Genomic DNA, 18,621 nt, shown 5'->3' on the forward strand with positions numbered 1-18,621 from the left:
TCGTGGTACTTTCAAAATAAAAGACCAACTCCGCTTACTGTGCTTTTTAGTCGCTCATTATGTCAGTCACTTACACAAACACGCACAACACGAGACATAACAGTACAGCTTTTAAAGCATGAAATATAATTTTATATAAAAACTGACATCAGTCCCATCATCTTTCTTTGAGGCATCACTCTATACAAAACATGTGTAATGTAAGAAATCCAGAGGTTTTCAAAGTTCTGCACAACTAAGGCCAGCTGATAAATTCATTATAATTTGCTCCTTCTGCACATGCCACTCAGGTCCTTGTTTTGTTCACAGTCCCATTTATGCAGAAAAACACAGGAGCACTGGTTGTGTCAAGGCTTCGACAGAGACAACAGGGTTTAGGGAACTCAGTCTTGCACACCCCCTTCACTTTCCATTGTCTCCATAATTCCCTCCAAAACCTCTGCCTTTCGCTGCTTCTTGGCCGCCACTGATATGGAGAATAAATAACATGGAAGAAAGAAATTAATAAACAGCGCAGTTGCTTTCATTTCTGCATGTTGGCACAAAAGTTTGTGGATTTACCATGAAAATGTTCGGCTGTTTTCCGTCTCAATGTCTCTACTGTTTCCTCAGCATCAGCCCACTCCAGCACAAGGCGTCTCCCGTACAGATGGGTGCTGTGGCACAGTGCAGCAAACGCTTTCTATGGAGAAAACAGGGGCATAGCATTTATTTACACTTTAATAGTGTACACTTTAATGTAGCATTAGAGGACAGTAAATTTCCTAAATACATGGCTGGAAGCTTACATAACACAAACCTTAGCGTCCTGTTTGGTAAGGAAGTCAATAAAGCCAAAGCCTCTATGATTCCCTGAACCAGCTGCTTTCTTTGGAAGACGGACTGTCTTCAGCTCTCCAAATGTACTGAAAGGACAGAGGGAAGAAATCATAGTATTATTAAATGATCTCACTCCAAAATTTAACCACACAGTGTGAATAAAAAAAAACAGTCGTGTGTATATGTGGCGGCTACCAGAAGAGTTCCCGAATTTCCCTGACAGTGGCTTGGAAGGGGACGTTGCGCACAAGGATCTTGGATCCTGTCTGTTTCTTCTCAACTTGCTTCTTCTTGCGCAACACCTCAGTAGTCCTGCACACAGGGGAAAAGGACTGAGTACGTAGTGACAACAGAAGTGAGGTTTACATGCCAAACTGCAAGCTAAATTCTGCCCCACAAACCCGTACAGTCAACATTTTGATATAATGAAACATTTTTACTTTTGCACATTTCAGCTGATACTGATACCAATATTTTTAATTTCAGTGCCTGTTTTCTCCAGTGGAGTTAACATGTTATAATGTGATGCTTGGTGCTGATGGAGATGCCTACAACACTTAATTAGCAACTGTCCTAGTTTACTACTAAATACTTTAATTTTAACACACTTAGATGTGAAATTCCAGACACTTCTTTGTAAATGTAATTTTTTGACCACCATTTTTATTCTTCGCCACAGTCAAACCACATCTTACCTTGTGGCTCTCTCAGAAATCTTCAGCTCTAACTGGTGATCATCCACAGTACAGTGCTGGTGAAGGGATTGAGACAAAGAACACACATTAGCCAAGAACCAGGCAGTAGAGAAAAGCTGCGAGAGTTTCACAGAGGAAACAGGGATGGTACCTGTAGCTGCCTAAGGGCTTTCTGTGCTGCCTCTGCTGTCTGATATTGGACAAAACCGTAGCCCATGGACAACAGCTTGCCTGGAAATCAAACCAACATTGTAAGGTGGAGATTTAAAAAAAAAATCCATTTTACCAATTTCTTTTGCAAAGCCTGAGAAAAGAAACACAGAATACAGATATTCCCATGTGTTCGATTAAATGATATGTAACTTTAGTATATCTATAAGTCAATTTCTCTTTTTTTAAACCAAAGTAAACATTGCAATATAACCTCACATTTACATGTGTAGATTTAATGTTTAGTACCTGTTTTATCTTTTTTCTTGGAGATGGAGCAGGACTTGACCTTGCCACATTTGGAGAATGTCTGCAACAAATGAAGAAAACAATATTAAACAAACATCATGCTATGATTAAACCCTTATTCAGCTTTACAAAGTGTAACTTAGGGTTGTATTTATGAATTGACCTACCTCCTGTAGTTTCTCCTCTGTTGTGCTGAAATTAAGATTCTTAATGAAAAGTGTGGAACCAGGAGCAGATTCCTCCTCCTCCTCCTCTTCTACTTCTTCTTCCTTCTTCTCCTCTTTCACTGCTTCCTCTTTTTCTAATACTTGGTGTACAGAACCAAAAGATATTCTCATGATTCAAATGATCCCTTTCATGTCTAAAAAATTCTAAACTTGAAAAAGATTTTTAAAGTTATGTGTTTGAGGGATTTTACCTGGTTCTGGTTTGGCTGCCACAAACACCCCCACAGGTGCCCACTCCAAGTACAGCGGAACGTGTTGGAACTAGAGTGTTTAGAGATAAGTAGTAGTCTTTAAGGTGCCTCTCCTCAAACATATGCTGCAAGTGCAGATTTTGCTGGTAAAAACCTATACACACCTTGCTGTAGGCCAGGCGAGAGAAGGCTTGTTTTGCCTCAGTTGGCTCAAGGAACTCGATGATGGCGGTGAGTCCCGAGGGCGGCAGCAGCACTCGGCCCAAAGAGCCATGAGGTGAGAAGAGCTCCTCCAACTCTGATGCCGTCACTCCAGCTGGAAGGTTTTTCACCAGGATCACAGTTGTACTCCTCGCTGCTGCTGCCTGTACACAAGGGGAAACAACACATGCAGGAAACAGCCTTAGCCAAGGTAACTGGATTACATGCACGATAAATTGTTTATAGACAATTTAGCAACAAGTAAATAGGAGTTTGTATCAAGCATACCTGACTAAAGGAATCCAGACTGACAGCGTTGTCTAGTAGGAATTGTCGAGTCTCCTGAACGATCTGTGTCTCTCCCAGAGCCATCCTCACTGCAACGCTTCCCTTTGACTCCTGCAGAGGAGGGCAAGGACCACAGAAGAATAAAGAAAAGAAACTTTAAATGCGCACGGCTCAGTGTGCTTAATAATTCACATGTTGATGTAGCTGCAACAGATAAAAAAGGACGTGTTCAGACAGACAACAGCCCTCTTGTTCATTTGAACATATTTATTAATGTGAATGCCGTATTTCTACTGTTGACCTCGCTTGTAACGAAAGATAAAATATTGCCGCCATGATGGCTTTCCTGAGCAGTAAAATCTTTCCTCATAATTTCATAAATTACTATGCAGTGTTTTGGCATCTGATTAGCCTTCAAACTCATGGATCTGTTACTCAAACTGGACTTGGAGCGTATTTCATCATCTCAAGGCAACCTGAAGCATTCGCATTTCCCTTGCATTGTCTGAATGCAGGGCTGTTTTCAGTCTGAACATCCACTAATGCTGGAGTTGAGAAGCATGTTATGGGGAGCATTAATGTAGAAGAACCGGACGCAGTGTCACTCACATGGTCCAGGACTTGGCTTTTTGTGGTGTTGTATTTTTCAGCAATGGCATCTGCCACTGCACTTGTGCCCAGAAACAGGGTGTTCCAGTTGTGGGAGCTAGAAGGAAACATAACAATAATAAGAGGGATGGGTCATGTAATTGACCAGACACGAAACTAAAATCATTCATTCATTCACCATTATGGCTGAATTCAAAGACACTGCAAACAGAGAAGCAGAGGATTAATAAGATTATATTTACCTGGAACTCGAGGCTTTAGTTTTAGTATCTTTTTGCCGTTTGTAAGACGAAGAGCCGGGACCACCAGCGTCTGAAGAGTCGGTCTTTTCCTTCTTCACCGTGGAGGGAAGCAGGTGAAGCATCCTGCCCTAAAAGAACAAGAGAATGAATGTTTCTAATCTGCCTTAGAAAATCAAGTTGTACTATGAAACCAGAAGCCATTACAGGTCATGTTCCTGTGGTGTGGAGAGATATGTCAAACATCAGTTGGAGATCAAATACCTGAAATATATGTCTGTCCAGCTGAGCCAGAGCTGTCACAGCATTCTCTGGTATCATGTACGTTATGAAAGCAAATCCTTTAGGTTTCTTGGTTAGATTGTCAATAGGGAAGAGCACCTCGGATAAAGGACCTGCGAAGATTGTAAAATTATTATAAATTATAAATGCAGGTAAAAGCCTGTGTGGACCTGTATGTGTATGTAAGTTGTTTTTTTAATTCACCATGTTTAGCAAATAGCTCTTTGATCTCTTCCTCTGTGCAGGTGTAAGGAAGGTTTCTGATGAAGAGTCGACCTGACTCCGCAACATCTTCCTCCTCCTCGTCCTCCTTGAGCTTCCTGGTGAAGTTTCTGTCAATTTCTTTGTCCTTTCTGTCTTTCTTGCCCTTACCCCCAGAGGCATCCACACGGAAGAGCTCAATGTAACGCCCCCCTGAAAAACACAGGAAGAAGGTATGTCATTGTTAGCCAGGAAATCTGATCACACACACTGGGGGTGGGTGATACAGATTTTTTTTTTTAAATGCCTGTTTATTAAACACTGGTTTAAAAATAACAAACCGAATATAGGTACGATGTTACAATGTTTATTGGTTAAATGCATCACTTTGGGCTGCTCAAATACACTCCTAACTTTTAGCATTGAAGTTGTTACTAGAGAAGTTATGCTGTGGTTTGGTTTAAAAGCGAGATGATAATTAAGAATGGAAGTCAGATTGGACAAGTCCACCATCTCAGTCTTCAAGCACGCACAATTAGGGCTGCATCTAACATTGATTTTTGTTACAGATTAATCTGCTGATTATTTTCTCAATTAAATCAAGTCATCAATTAGAAAACAGTGAAAAATGCCCATCACAATATGTGATGACCTCATCAAATGTCTTGTTTTGTCCAACCAATAGCCAAAACCCAAAAGTATTCAATTTATTATAATGCAAGACCAAGAAACACGGCAAATTTTCACATTTAAGAACCTGGAACAATCCAATTGTTTGACTTTTTGCATGAAAAATGACAATTAATCGAATATCAAAATAGCTGCCGATTAGTTTTCTGTTGATCGACGAATATATTGAATAGATGAATTGTCGCAGCTCTACACAAAATCTTAACAGGTAGCAATGTGAGCTATTTTTACCACTACACCCTGTCATACCCCTAACATACACTCAAAAAATAAGAATATAATATTTCTCACCTATATAGTCTTTATTCTTCTTCAAGGCCTTTTCCACCTGTTCTTCAGAGTGCAAGTCCACATATACATAACCTGAAACACATACAAGACACCTGTGCTGATACATGGGCCTGTACATAGTCAACAGACACATATAGCACATATAGGCAACTACCTACCCACCAGATTATATGGTCTACAGGATAATATGCCTATAAAATTTTGTTAGCGTACATTATGCTGAGAAAGACATCAAACCTGTTCTATTTCCACTTTCGTTCTTCCCAATCCTGATTGCTGCAGGCTTCAGTGGGGTCATGAACTCTTGAATCTGTTGCTATAAACACATAAAAAATATGTCGGTGTCATAGATGCAGACACGTGAAATATGCAGACACGTGAAATATCCAGAATGTTTTTAAAGTGGGATATCTTCACTGCACCTCTGAAATCAAGAAGCTCTTGTTTACTCACCTTTTTCACATTGAACGGGACTCCTCTCAGCTTCACCGTGAACTGTGTCGCCGGCTCCGTCTGCAACAAACAGATGTGGGTGTAAACCAGAACAAACACTGTGCTGTATTGAATAGTAATGTTTAAAGTGTAGATTTGTTTGAACAGCCACCTCTTGCTTGGCAGTTTTCTTCGCTTTGCTTTGCTTCTTATCCTCAGAGGAAACTGAGGTTTTTGTCTTTGAGAGGTTTTCTCTGTCACCACTCTCATAGGCGCTGTCTGTGTGCTGTACAGGACCATTATCCTCATCTTCATCATCACCGCCTTCACCATCATCCTTCTCTTCACTGTCCTCCATGGTGTCATCTGTCTGTGCCACCTTTGAGCGCAGGTACTCCATATCTGATAAGCCAGACTTCAGTGCTTCTTTAGTGGCACCTGAAAGCAACAACATGCCACCCAGACCAGTCAATCATGCGCACCTCATTTGTACATTGCACTTGAATATATGACGAGGCCCACAAACATAAATACTAGTAGTAAACTGGGATGTTAAACAAACACATAATGTATAACTGACCGATAGTGTACCTGGTTTATGGTAAAAGTATACATTTACATATTTGTTCTGTCTGATCCAGTCCCTAATGGAACACAGCTTTCATCTACCTACACTAAGAAGGGACCACAATTACCAACCTTCATCTTCATCATATTCTTCTTCCTCAGCCTCATCCCCTGACTGGTCTGAATCAAAGTTGAGGTAATCATCTGAAGCAGGCTTCTTCTTGCCCTGAGTCTTTGTCTGTCCACCGTCAGGATCAGGTGTTAGCTGCACAGAGTCATTCGCCCAGGTTGGTGCTTGGCTTCGATTCTGATGTACTGACAGAAACTCCTTGAATCCCTGGTCCTCTTCCAGCTGACACACAAAATGATTCAAATGTCACTTAAACAAAAAATTTAATAAATAATACTGTCTGTCATATAAGACTTAATAAGAATAAATCATCAAGTACCACAGGCATACATTTACTAGACTGTGCTAAGCTGATGCAGTATACTCTGATAAACTTGAGAGTATTAATTACAGGAAAATTGATGCTGTAACTCCTCAAAACAATAAAGTATTACAGGTACATTAATGACGATCAGAACATGGGTGACGTAGAGTGGACAATGTTGAATAAAATAAACAGATGGTCTCACAAATTTGTGACATGAAAATTATGTATACTCAACTCTAAATTACACCCTCCACATACTCACATTTTAGTGAGGTTGATTAGGAGCTGGGTATTGTTTAATTTCTTTCTTTGTTGTTGTTAAACGTGTCAATATAATTCCACAGTTCTGGTACTGATTGCAAAAAATACTTTGCATGATACCTTACTTTGAGAAACACTGTATAAACGTATTTTTCTAAACCTTGTTGTATTTAGCTGCTAAAGTTCTCAAATGTTAAATGTTTAAAACTTCGGGAACTATTTGGTTAAAGAATAACCAAAGATATTCCATGCACAGTTGTCTATACACTGTGCCATGTGCATATTTTGGTTGGTACAAAAACAGTACTGAGGTTTGATAACCGGGCTCCATCTTATCCACATTCAGATCTTATTTAATTAACATTTAACTGCAGACAAACAGCTGCTGACTGATACATTTACTCACATTTCCAAGTGTGCTGTCGGTTTCCTTTTTCTGTGTCTTTTTCTGGAGACAGAAACAAAAAGACATATACGTAACTACATTATTCTCCACTAAGACTTGAATATAATGTGGCTATCCAGATATTAGTAACATAATAAAGACGTGAACATTTTGTCAGAATGGCTTTTTTAGTAAGATAAAGACATTGTGGATGTGGATGTAAAATTGCAGGGAAGGGAGCTTTGTTATTGTTTCTCTCTGCAGACAATGCTAAGACTTTCATGTAATTTCTCCCCAGTTTTCCTGACAGTTATTTTGTGTCTTCAGGTACCTTTTTGCTGTCAGTTTCTGCAGGAGTGGAGGGTTTGTTCGGGCCTGAGCTCTGGGTGTGTTTGCTCCAGGCTTTTGCTTTAGTTGGGTCTCCAAAGGCCTTACACATCTCCACCTAGACAACAATGACAGCCATGGGTTCACATATGGAAAACAACAATAATGTCAACAACACGCGTATTCAGTCGTGAAGCCATGACTGACGCCATAACTTACCGTCACTCTGGACGTGTCCACGAAGCTCTTGTTGAAATGTTTCAGCGCTCTGTTCGCATCTTCCTCGGCTTTAAAACCCACAAAGCCGAACTTGCGGAACTTGCCGTCCTTAGTAAACTTCAGAGAGCAGTCTGTCACGGTGCCAAAGGCAGCAAACATCGACTTGAACCTCTCCTCCTTCATCTGCACACAAGATACACAGTTACACTTCCAGGTGGGCTGAAACAAACCGTTACCGTTACTGACTGCTGACATCCGGGTGAGTTACTTACCCCATTAGGGAGGTTTTTAACGATAATTCTCGACATAGTTACAGTAGTTTTGACTCCACTTATACAGCATAAGCTTGGTTTTCAAAAATATGTCAACAAACGAGCGTGGACTGTTCTCTAGGTCGCCATTTTAGTGGGCGGAGCCTCCTCCTCCTCCTCCTTCTTCTTCTTGTCTGTCCTACCAACCGTCACAAGTCAGTATATAGGTGCATTACCGCCACCTGCTGGACTGGAGTGTGGCGCAATAGATTGGTAGGAAAAGGAAAAAAAACAAGTAAATTCCTTCTGCTAAACCTGTTTCTTTTCATGCGTCATGCAGCCATGATTTCAGCCACAACCAAAAAAATCCAAAGGGGTGAAAAACTGTCAGTCGGCATTGTTTAGATTAAACTACCCAACAGTATATCAAATAGATAACAGTAGCTTAATCTTGACCAACAGTAAAATGCTACTTACATATTAAGGCATCAGTAAAAATAATCCAGTATTATGACATGTATAGTATAACTCTCACAGGGGGCATTGCTCTACTTTTCATACCACTGTCCATGATGCCCTCCCCAGAAGAGAAGGGACCTGATGCATCTGGGTAACTGGTAAGACCAAAGTAATCCAGAACCCCATGCAGTCTTTTGAATTATAAATTAATCTCAGGAGCAACATTTAGTAATGATTTAAATTAATGTTTGGTTGATTTGGTTCGAATCCCCCTCTGGACGCATTGAGCAATGACCATCATCCAGTGTGGCTCCTTAGGCAAGACCCTTCACGCTACTGTCTACCTCATGATGATGATGATGAGTGACAATGAAATACATGAGATGCCAGCTCAGACGTCGCCCGGCCAAACAAGGTCTGCTTCAGGTGTTGGGGAACCAGAGCACCGAGATGATAAATGGGCTACTGGAACAAGACGGAGATGGGCGAGATGCAATAACAAGTGAACAAGTAACAAGAATGCTACTACTCCAGTAACCCTAGTCAGAGGGGTTACATGCAAAGGATGTGGGATGAATGGTTACTTCGAAACCCACAATCAAGGCTTACAGTGAAGCAACTAGTAGCTCAGTGTTCCAACATCCACAAGCAGCAACTGCTATCACAACTTGAGATGCAGACCCACCAAGCAGAGCAGACCCACCAAGGAAAAGTATATGGGAGAGGGAGGCATCACACAACAGCGATGCACAGTGGCTGGCCGCCCTGAGAAAGGACCACAGCAACCTCCCTGAACAGAATCCAGTCACCATCACAGCGGCAGGCATCCAAGAAAGAGTCTCAGGTATGAAAAACTGGACAGCACCAGGCCCTGACAGGATCCACACCTACTGGCTAAAGAAGCTCACTGCACTCCACGAGCGCCTAGCAGCACAAATTAACCAGCTGCTAAGGGATGGGAAGCACCCTGAATGGCTTACCGAAGGGCATACAATCCTGTTCCTGAAGGATCCCGCAAAGCGTACAGTCCCATCCAACTACTGGCCAATAACCTGTCTCTCCACAACATGGAAGCTCATGTCAGACATCATTGCGGCTAAGATAAGTGGACACATGGATCAATACATGAGCAAAGCACAGAAGGGCACTGGCAAAGGAACCAGAGGAGCCAAACATCAACTAATGGTTGACAGAACAGTCACCCAAGACTGCAGAGCCCGACACACCAACCCGTGCACTGCCTGGATTGATTACAAGAAAGCATATGACTCAATGCCACACACATGGATCACTGAATGCTTGGAGATGTACAACATCAACAGGAATCTAAGAGACTTCATTGCAAACTCGATGAGGCTGTGGAAAACCACCCTTGAGGCCAATGGCAAGCCACTTGCACAAGTATCCATCAAATGTGGCATATACCAAGGAGATGCTCTGCTCCCCACTACTGTTCTGCATAGGTCTGAACCCCCTCAGCCAAATAATCAACAAGACTGGCTATGGATACCAACTCAGGAACGGGGCCACCATCAGTCACCTCCTCTACATGGATGACATCAAGCTATACGCTAAGAGCTAGCGGGACATCGACTCACTGATCCACACCACCAGGATCTACAGCTCTGACATTGGGATGTCATTCGGGCTTGAGAAGTGCAGTCGAATGGTGACGAAGAGAGGGAAGGTAGTCCACACAGAAGGGGTCTCACTCCCAGAGGGAACAATAGCAGACATTGAGGATGGTTACAAGTACCTTGGAATACCACAGGCAAATGGTAACCTCGAAGAGGTAACAAGGAAGACGGCAACGGCCAAATACCTCCAACGAGTAAGGCAAGTCCTAAGAAGTCAGCTCAATGGCAAGAACATGGCCCAGACAATAAACAGCTACGCCCTGCCAGTGATCAGATACCCTGCGGGAATAATAAGGTGGCCAAAGGAAGAGATACAGACCACAGACGTTAAGACACGAAAGCTTCTCACCATGCATGGAGGGTTCCATCCCAAATCCAGCACCCTGAGACTGTACGCTAGCCGTAAGGAAGGCGTCCGTGGACTAGTGAGTGTGAGAGCCACTATCCAGAATGAAACATCCAAGATCCACAAGTACATAAAAGATAAGGCCCCAACAGATGATGTGCTCAGTGAATGTCTCAGGCAATGGGGAACAGAGGAAGAGGTGCTGGAGGAGGGACCATCATGGGAGGACAAACCCCTACATGGGATGTACCACCGGAACATAACTGAAGTGGCTGATATCAAGAAGTCTTACCAATGGCTAGAGTGGGCTGGACTGAAGGACAGCACAGAGGCACTCATCATGGCTGCACAGGAGCAGGCCCTGAGCACCAGAGCCATAGAGGCCCAGATCTACCACACCAGACAAGACCCAAGGTGTAGGCTGTGCAAAGAGGCCCCTGAGACAATCCAGCACATAACTGCAGGGTGTAAGATGCTGGCAGGGAAAGCATACATGGAGCGCCATAACCAAGTAGCTGGCATAGTGTACAGGAACATCTGCACTGAGTATGGACTGGAAACCCCGAGGTCAAAGTGGGAAACACCTCCAAAGGTGGTAGAGAACGACAGAGCCAAGATCCTGTGGGACTTCCAGATTCAGACTGACAGAATGGTAATGGCGAACCAACCAGACATTGTGGTAGTGGACAAACAGCAGAGGAAAGCCGTTGTGGTGGACGTGGCAATACCAAGTGATGGCAACATCAGGAGAAAGGAACATGAGAAACTAGAGAAATACCAAGGGCTCAGAGAAGAGCTGGAGAAGGCTTGGAAGGTGAAGGCGACAGTGGTGCCCGTGGTCATCGGAGCACTCGGGGCAATGACCCCCAAACTGGAGGAGTGGCCACAGCAGATCCCTGGAAGAACACCAGACATCTCGGTCCAGAAAAGTGCAGTACTGGGAACAGCAAAGATACTGCGCAGAACCCTCAAGCTCCCAGGCCTCTGGTAGAGGACCTAAGCTCGAAGGATGAGACCACCCGCGGAGGGTGAAGGACAAAGTTTTTATATATATATATATAATTAATTTATTAATTTATTTATTTTTGCAGTCATTTTATTGCAGATTTGAGTATATGCACCACTAAGGGCCAGTACCATCTGAAAATATAAGCAGCTTAAGGTGGGTCCAGCATTAAAACTTTATCTTGAGGCTCTATCTTGTACAGTGGCCCTCTGTCAAAACCTTATTTTAACATTATGTTATGTTGTGCACAGTGTGTATCCTGGGGTAAGTATTGAAGTGTACTGTTTCTGGAGCTAAGAAAAATATAATGAAGCTGTCGTGAGATGTTTGCTATGTGTTCTGGGTGGATGCTACATACACAAGGCAGACAGAATGGGAGGGATGGAGGTTCAGTCGGGGGCCACAGCTTCTTTGTGCCCTGTGTGCCCTCGTGGGTTAATCTGGATGTGCATGGATGTGTGAACAGCATCACTGAAGGGCATACATGACTATAATGAGCCACTAAGCCATTATTCTTCCAAGTTCATTTTGCTCATCACAAAGCAAACGTTTCCTTAAAATAGGAATGTTCTTCTAACTGGCAAAGAAAGGAATTTCAGCAAAAGAAAGAAATATATCTTCTGATCCCACTTCCCTCGTGGCTACCGGGCTTAATGTTGAAGTTAATCCTATTATATGAATTGGGAATTTGAGCCAAATATTCAAGACAGCTACTCAGTAGGATTACTGTAACTGAGTACACCCCTTTGCTTGCTTGTACATTCTAAGGCAATTTTACTTTCACCCAAACAGATATTTGATGAAATGTTGTCCTATTTTTGGAACAGGCATTTTGTGGTACAAATAGGAGGATATTGCAGTTAAGTTTGTGTCAAGCCTCTTTTTTTTTTAACTTTTTGACTTACTTGGAGGGGTTGGATGGTACTGTGCACATGTATTCATCCTGTTAGGATGTTACATTAGCTCTTTTACAGCAACCATGTAACTAAATAACTGAGAGTACTCTCCAAAAAACTACTTCAGTTCTTTTACTTGAGCATTTTTTTATACATATAATATTTTGGGCAAGTAGCAATACTTCTAATAGTCTTACTCTTACTAATACTCACACTTCAATGAACCCTTTGTTCTCCTAAACTGAAATACCAGGCAGCCTGAATGGCATAAAAAGTTCACTTTGAGCTTGTTCACGCTGGTTCATGAATTGATCTTTATTGAAAAATCCCAGTAGAGCACCCTTCACAAATGTATCATACCAAAATATTTATATTAAGATCACTTCAATTATGTTTGTAGGTGAACTGACGATATGTAATTAAGACAACCCAGTACATCTCTGAAGTTCAAGCAAGACACCATCATTTACAGTATCATTTATTATTACATTTAATACATTTTCTATAGTGATCTATTGTGTTGTGTGTGTGGACTATAAATCCTCATGGCAATTACACATCTTTGTGACATAAATATTGGGAGACATTAAAAAAACTTGCTCGACCCCCTGAGTCATGGGTTATATTTCATATAGAAGTTGATAACAGTGTTGTCCCTGCTCCATCCCCATTGCAGGCCTTTCTGTTGTTGGAGGCCTGGAACTCATTCTGGATTTCGAGGAAGGTTTTGTTCTTGGTTTCAGGAACGACAAGGAAAATGTACGTTGCCACTGAGGAGCAGATGGCCAAGAACACCAGGAAACAGTACTGCTGCAGCCCGATCTGTGCAAATAAAACACAATATAACACAAGTGGGCCCGACTCTCTCAAACATCCAAGCTCTTAAGTTTTGTTTCCTAATTTAAATTTGTACCAGGTATTGATAAAACATTTGAAAACGAAAATATATTGTCATTTTCAATCATTTTGGACACCTACCAAAATAAAAGGGAAGGCCAGGCCGATGAAGAAGAAGCTGAGCCAGTTCACTGACCCTGCGATCATGTACGCTGCGGGGCGTGAGGTTTGTGTGAATAGTTCAGTGGTCAAGATGTTAGTCACGCCACCTTCACAGAAGAAGAAACAACAAAAGAATGTTAGTTGTAACCGTTGTGCAGCAGCAGCTGCCGAGGAAAGACTTCAAAGTTGCTAATTTAGTCAGTTACCTGGTCCTAAGCCAAAACTCAGGATGAAAGCAAATACACACACCATGCTCAAGTATGGAAAGACTGGACTGGCATCCTGAGAGAAAGATAGTCACACAAAAGAAATGTTAGCGTAAAGTAGAAGTGTTATCTGTGGTCATATGCAGGAAAGTGCATGAAACAATGGTTTAAATATCTATTTACAATGCCTGGGAGTAATTACCTGAAAAGTGAGTGTCAGAGTGAAAAAAATGCAGCAGATACTCATCAGTGTGTATCCTCCTGTGATGAGCGCTTTCCTTCCCAGACATTCAATGAGCATACCCTGTGAGACACACAGCATGTCACAAGACCGAAAAGATTCTCCAGGCAAATACTTCCTTTGAATTTCACTCTGACCTTTCATGAGATATTTATATATCAGCCTTGTTCCGTCAAATCCTGCTCCACGATATATTAGTTTATTGTTTTACCATCTTATGCCCTGTTTTAGTTATTTTATTCCTTTTACAACATTCATTATGCCAGATGTTCTTGTGCTGTTCTCTAGATGAGACAATTTTCCACTTTGGTGGACAATGACATCATTATCCCTTCTGTTTTACTCCATTTTAGGAGTGCTCTAACTTTCCAACTTTATTTAAACGCTTGAGGTTATCTTTGTTTCTGTAGCATGAAGGAAGTAATGCACTTAAAAATAAAATGTAAAACTCATACTTACACATGTTAAAGCCGTGATGCATTCACAGGCACCAGTGCCAATGGTCACATATGGTATTTTATCAGCGGGGATACCGGATTGGGTGAACAAGTAATCTGCATAGAAGTAAATCTACAGGAAACATAGACAAGAAAACTGAATTACAAATAAATAACAGCTTAAATTTTGTTTTTCATTAGTTCTTCAGTGGTGTTTTTTAGTCTTAAAAGTTGCCAATGGAAGCACTGAGGAATAGATTCAACCTTGTGAGAGGCAGCAGAACAGAGAATACTGGAAGACAACAGGTACATCATCATGTACATACAGCATTGATGCCGTTCAGCTGTTGTGCAGCGTTGAGCAGCAGGATGGTGAGAAGCTGCCAGCGGACACTACGATCAGTGAAGAGCTCCCAGGGTTTCTTGGCCTGGAAACCTACTAAATTATTCTTCTCCTTCTCGATATCCTCCCATTCACCATCATAGCCAGCACCGTGCAGTTGCTTCAGGGCTGCAGAAAGGAAAGCACATGACACATGTGGTGATTGTAGTTTTCTCCACATACATCATTCTCCTCATCTGATCAGGCTACAGGGTCTGTCTTTGAAAGGGTGTCAAATCAGATTATTTTCAAGTTACAAGCGCGTGGTCACATGTCTGAACTCACAGCCTTGAAGACAAATTACTTTTTAAACTACGGTGTCATGTGCACTGAATCAATCTTTGCAGGCCAAAGATCAAATCACACTGATTTTGGAAGGAACGAAGTATTGGTGCAGCAGCTGTTGTGTCATCTTACCTTTCTTACATCCCTCATCATCTCCTTTGTCAATGAGCAGGTAGCGCGGGCTCTCTGGGAACCAGGGCAGGATAAGGAGCTGCAGGAATGCTGGGATACATGTGGTGGAGAGCAGGATGGGCCAGTACTCCTCTCTGCCCAGGAGCTCTCTGTGAAATCACACAGAGATGTCGGATCAAAATCACGATAGAACAATTTAATCTTGCGAGCACAGGTTCTGAGGAAAGGTTAAGATTTTGTGTGATGTTAAAAATCAAACATGTCCAGCGCTTACTTGAGGCCAATCACTTGTCCAGTCAAGATCCCACCAGTGATGAAAATAGACGTTCCCATTCCCATGGCACCACGAAGTGCAGTTGGAGCTATTTCCCCCAAATACAGAGGTTGAACACAAATGCCAATGCCTGTGAAAATAAAACACGATTAAAGCCACATTTCAGAAGTTTGACATGTTCAAACCAAATATTTATTAAGATGATTTCACATTGAATACAAAGATGTGTTTTCCTGGGATGTAGGAACACAGTCTGTAAATGCATTTCAGATTTACTTACCCGCATTTATTCCCGTGAGAAGACGTCCAATGATGAGTAATTCAAATAATCCTGTAGAGTAACTCAGACCCATCAGCAGAGCAGCCATTAATGCAAATATATTATTGGTCAACAGTGTCCCTTTCCTGATAAAGCAACATTACATTACAACATTATGACTGAAATACAGTATGGAAAATGGGATCATTTTGCCAAAATATGTTTGATTTTTTTTTGTTTTGTCCATACCTCCCCAGCTTCACAGACATCGTCCCACCGATTGTTGCTCCTATAAGTCCTCCTATGGTGAATATAGACACGATAGAGGACCAAAGCAGGGTGAGAACATCTTCTGATATGTCAGTCTGGTAACGCTCCCTCCAGGTTTGGTTGATGAAATTCTGCACATACTGAAGATAAAAGAAGGAAAACACAACGTGCGCATTCAGCAGGGGAGATAAAAATGATCCCTGATTTAAAATATTAAAAAGACATAGGCCTACTATATTTGTGCAATATGTAGTGTACAGTATATGTAGGCTACTGTATATGAGTGATGGAAAAATGTGATTTATGTCCAATAACTGCTGACTGTAATTTATAGGGTTTGTAACATGAGGATAGAAATGTTAACACACATACTGTGCATAAACACTGTACAGTTGTGTTGTATAATATTATACCACTATGTTGTTGAGCATCTTTTGTGGTTAAGACTTTCCTCTGTCCCATTCATTAACATTATTATAATTGGTATTATTTAGACCAAATACTGAGCAGGATAAGGCCAGTGACAGACAGTAGTGTTATTACCGTTGTGGGCGCATTGATGACGGATATATTATATCCATACTGAAAGGTTCCCCCTATACACGCAGCACACACAGCCAGCAGAAGTGATTTGTTGGGAAGCTGCAATAAAATAGAGACATACAAACAAACATTTATATAGGAATCGTGGATAGAAAGCTGCATCCCAGATCCAGTTTTTGTCTAAAACTCTTATTTCATTATATTCCACATACCTTTGTCCGCTTTGTGTCTTTGATTTCTTTAATAAGAAGAGATTGGTATTCATCCATAAATGCTTTAGGCATTTTGCAGCGGATTTGCTCAAAGTATTTTCCAGTATTGTTTGTCCTTTGCGCGCAGAGTGTCCTTGATTTAAAGAGTTTGTTCTCAACAGGAAACTCAAATCTGAGGGGAGGATGAGCTTATCCCGAGGATGATACAATCGATCTGTTGCCATAAAGTGACCGCGAGGTGAAGAGAATCGGTTACATTATTCCATGTTTGTCAAGATTTCACGGCATAATAGCTGCATCAAATTTTGGGATTCAGCTCGGTTTTACTTCTCCGGAAGAAAGAAGGGAAGTACATCTATCCAAGCCCGGAGAAGCTGTTGCAAAACTGTATTTATTTCCCAGCAAACATAAAACAAAATTAAACATTTTGAATGCAGGTCAATTCAGTGCAGATGACAGCATCATGGCTTTCCTAACAGCCATTAAGGAGGCGGAGAGTCGAGGTGAAAACCCGTGTTTCACAAACACTTGGGTAATTTTCTTTCCACCTATATATATATATATATATATATATATATATATATATATATATTTTTTTTTTTTTTTTTTTTTATTTTATTATTTTTTTTTTTACAGATTTGGACATTTTTTCTCATTTTCATAAACCATAAACCTTAAATATCATGTGCAATATTGGCCTTTACAATGTTGGGTATGTAAAAAGGCTCAGAATACAAGACTTAATGTACATGTGATAACTAAATATGCCTGTAAACCTGTTAGGTGTTGACTCCCCCTATGTTTCAAACTTTAGAAGAGCAGAAGTGATGTGAGCATCTGCAGCAGCTTCCATCTGAATGCTCAATAAATAAGGTAAATGGATGAAGTGATGGGCAAATGAAATGCACCATAATACTCTACATGCCTGTTGATCTTTATTTCATACAATGGCACCACTTTATTATGGGGTTTGTAAGTTGTAATTAATTGCTTTAATATTAATGAGTCATTTACTAATGCTTTATAAATCCGTTATAGGCCAAGATATTAATAAGAACAAGTTTTGGGTTGCCAGGTTCTGGCGGGTGTTTATCCTCCTCCAGCAGGACACTTGCTTTATCTTTTTCATCATGAAGACTCCTCCAATGAACCTGCCGGTTAGCATAACATCTGGACAAAAATCAATTTATTAACAGCTTATTGATATTTAGAACTGAAAACATGATGGATGATTAGAATGTGAGAAACCAATAAGCTTTAATGGATTACTAATATTCACAACTGCATAATTACCAAATAAGGTAAAAAGGGGATTTTGCACAACTTTACCCCAAACCTGCTCTTATTAATGGCTTTTAATGGACCTATAAAGCATGGAAATGACTGATTTATCATTTATTATCTAACATGATGTATTAATCATTAATAAACCATTAGTTACAACTTATCAACCCTTTATAAAGAGTGCCTCATTAAGAATACATTTTAGATTACATTTGACATGACATTTACATTCCTCTTCTTTACTGACTACCAGGCCTATTAATTTGAGCGAAGGAATCATCATCCAATAAATATAACAATAAAAAATAAAAAACTCAACACCTCTCGGGCAAAACTCCTGCTTTCCAGACAAACCCTCTCTGCTCCACATGCATGATCTTATCGCAGTTTGTCCCAGTAATAAATAATGACTTTAGATGTGTGGATGAACACATTCACAGTAAATTGGCTACGGAAAGCACACATTTCCACTGAAGCCTTCTTGGGTGTTAAATGGTTTGTAAAATTAGCACAGAGGGTCGGTTTCAACTTACCTCTTTCTTTAATCGCACAGATCCCTCATTGAAGTTCATTTTGGAAGCTGCCGTAAAATTATGTTTGATTAAAGCATTTATAATGGATGTTCCACTTGAGTTGAAGCTCTTACATAATGGCAGCCTGTTGGAAGGTGCAGCATATGATC

General features: G+C 41.0%; 2 protein-coding genes across 3 annotated transcripts; both read right to left on the bottom strand.

The window, feature by feature from the left end:
- Positions 1-109: 109 nt before the first annotated feature.
- Positions 110-8,261, bottom strand: rbm19 (RNA binding motif protein 19). Its single transcript, XM_044196845.1, has 24 exons — positions 8,093-8,261; positions 7,821-8,003; positions 7,606-7,719; positions 7,296-7,337; positions 6,324-6,543; positions 5,797-6,062; positions 5,646-5,705; positions 5,430-5,508; positions 5,193-5,264; positions 4,215-4,424; positions 3,993-4,123; positions 3,732-3,859; positions 3,490-3,586; positions 2,881-2,991; positions 2,556-2,756; positions 2,392-2,461; positions 2,141-2,280; positions 1,974-2,034; positions 1,666-1,745; positions 1,515-1,570; positions 1,015-1,131; positions 800-905; positions 562-682; positions 110-466 (listed from the first exon to the last, which is right to left on the bottom strand). Exons 1-24 carry the CDS (start codon positions 8,126-8,128, stop codon positions 384-386), a joined length of 2,784 nt encoding a protein of 927 aa, XP_044052780.1. The 5' UTR covers positions 8,129-8,261; the 3' UTR covers positions 110-383.
- Positions 8,262-12,701: 4,440 nt separating this feature from the next.
- On the bottom strand, positions 12,702-18,621 carry slc2a11b (solute carrier family 2 member 11b). Of its 2 annotated transcripts, none has more exons than XM_044196848.1 (12): positions 18,473-18,621; positions 16,444-16,542; positions 15,880-16,040; positions 15,652-15,776; positions 15,372-15,501; positions 15,098-15,246; positions 14,625-14,809; positions 14,321-14,431; positions 13,823-13,924; positions 13,621-13,696; positions 13,394-13,521; positions 12,702-13,237 (listed from the first exon to the last, which is right to left on the bottom strand). In XM_044196848.1, the coding sequence occupies exons 1-12, from the start codon at positions 18,509-18,511 to the stop codon at positions 13,043-13,045; spliced, it is 1,500 nt and encodes a 499-aa protein (XP_044052783.1). In that variant the 5' UTR covers positions 18,512-18,621; the 3' UTR covers positions 12,702-13,042. The 2 variants fall into 2 exon arrangements, with proteins under 2 accessions (XP_044052783.1, XP_044052782.1); XM_044196847.1 differs by lacking the exon at positions 18,473-18,621 and adding an exon at positions 16,656-17,100.

Source organism: Siniperca chuatsi, linkage group LG5, assembly GCF_020085105.1.
Source record: "Siniperca chuatsi isolate FFG_IHB_CAS linkage group LG5, ASM2008510v1, whole genome shotgun sequence".
Classification (NCBI taxonomy): Eukaryota; Metazoa; Chordata; class Actinopteri; order Centrarchiformes; family Sinipercidae; genus Siniperca; species Siniperca chuatsi.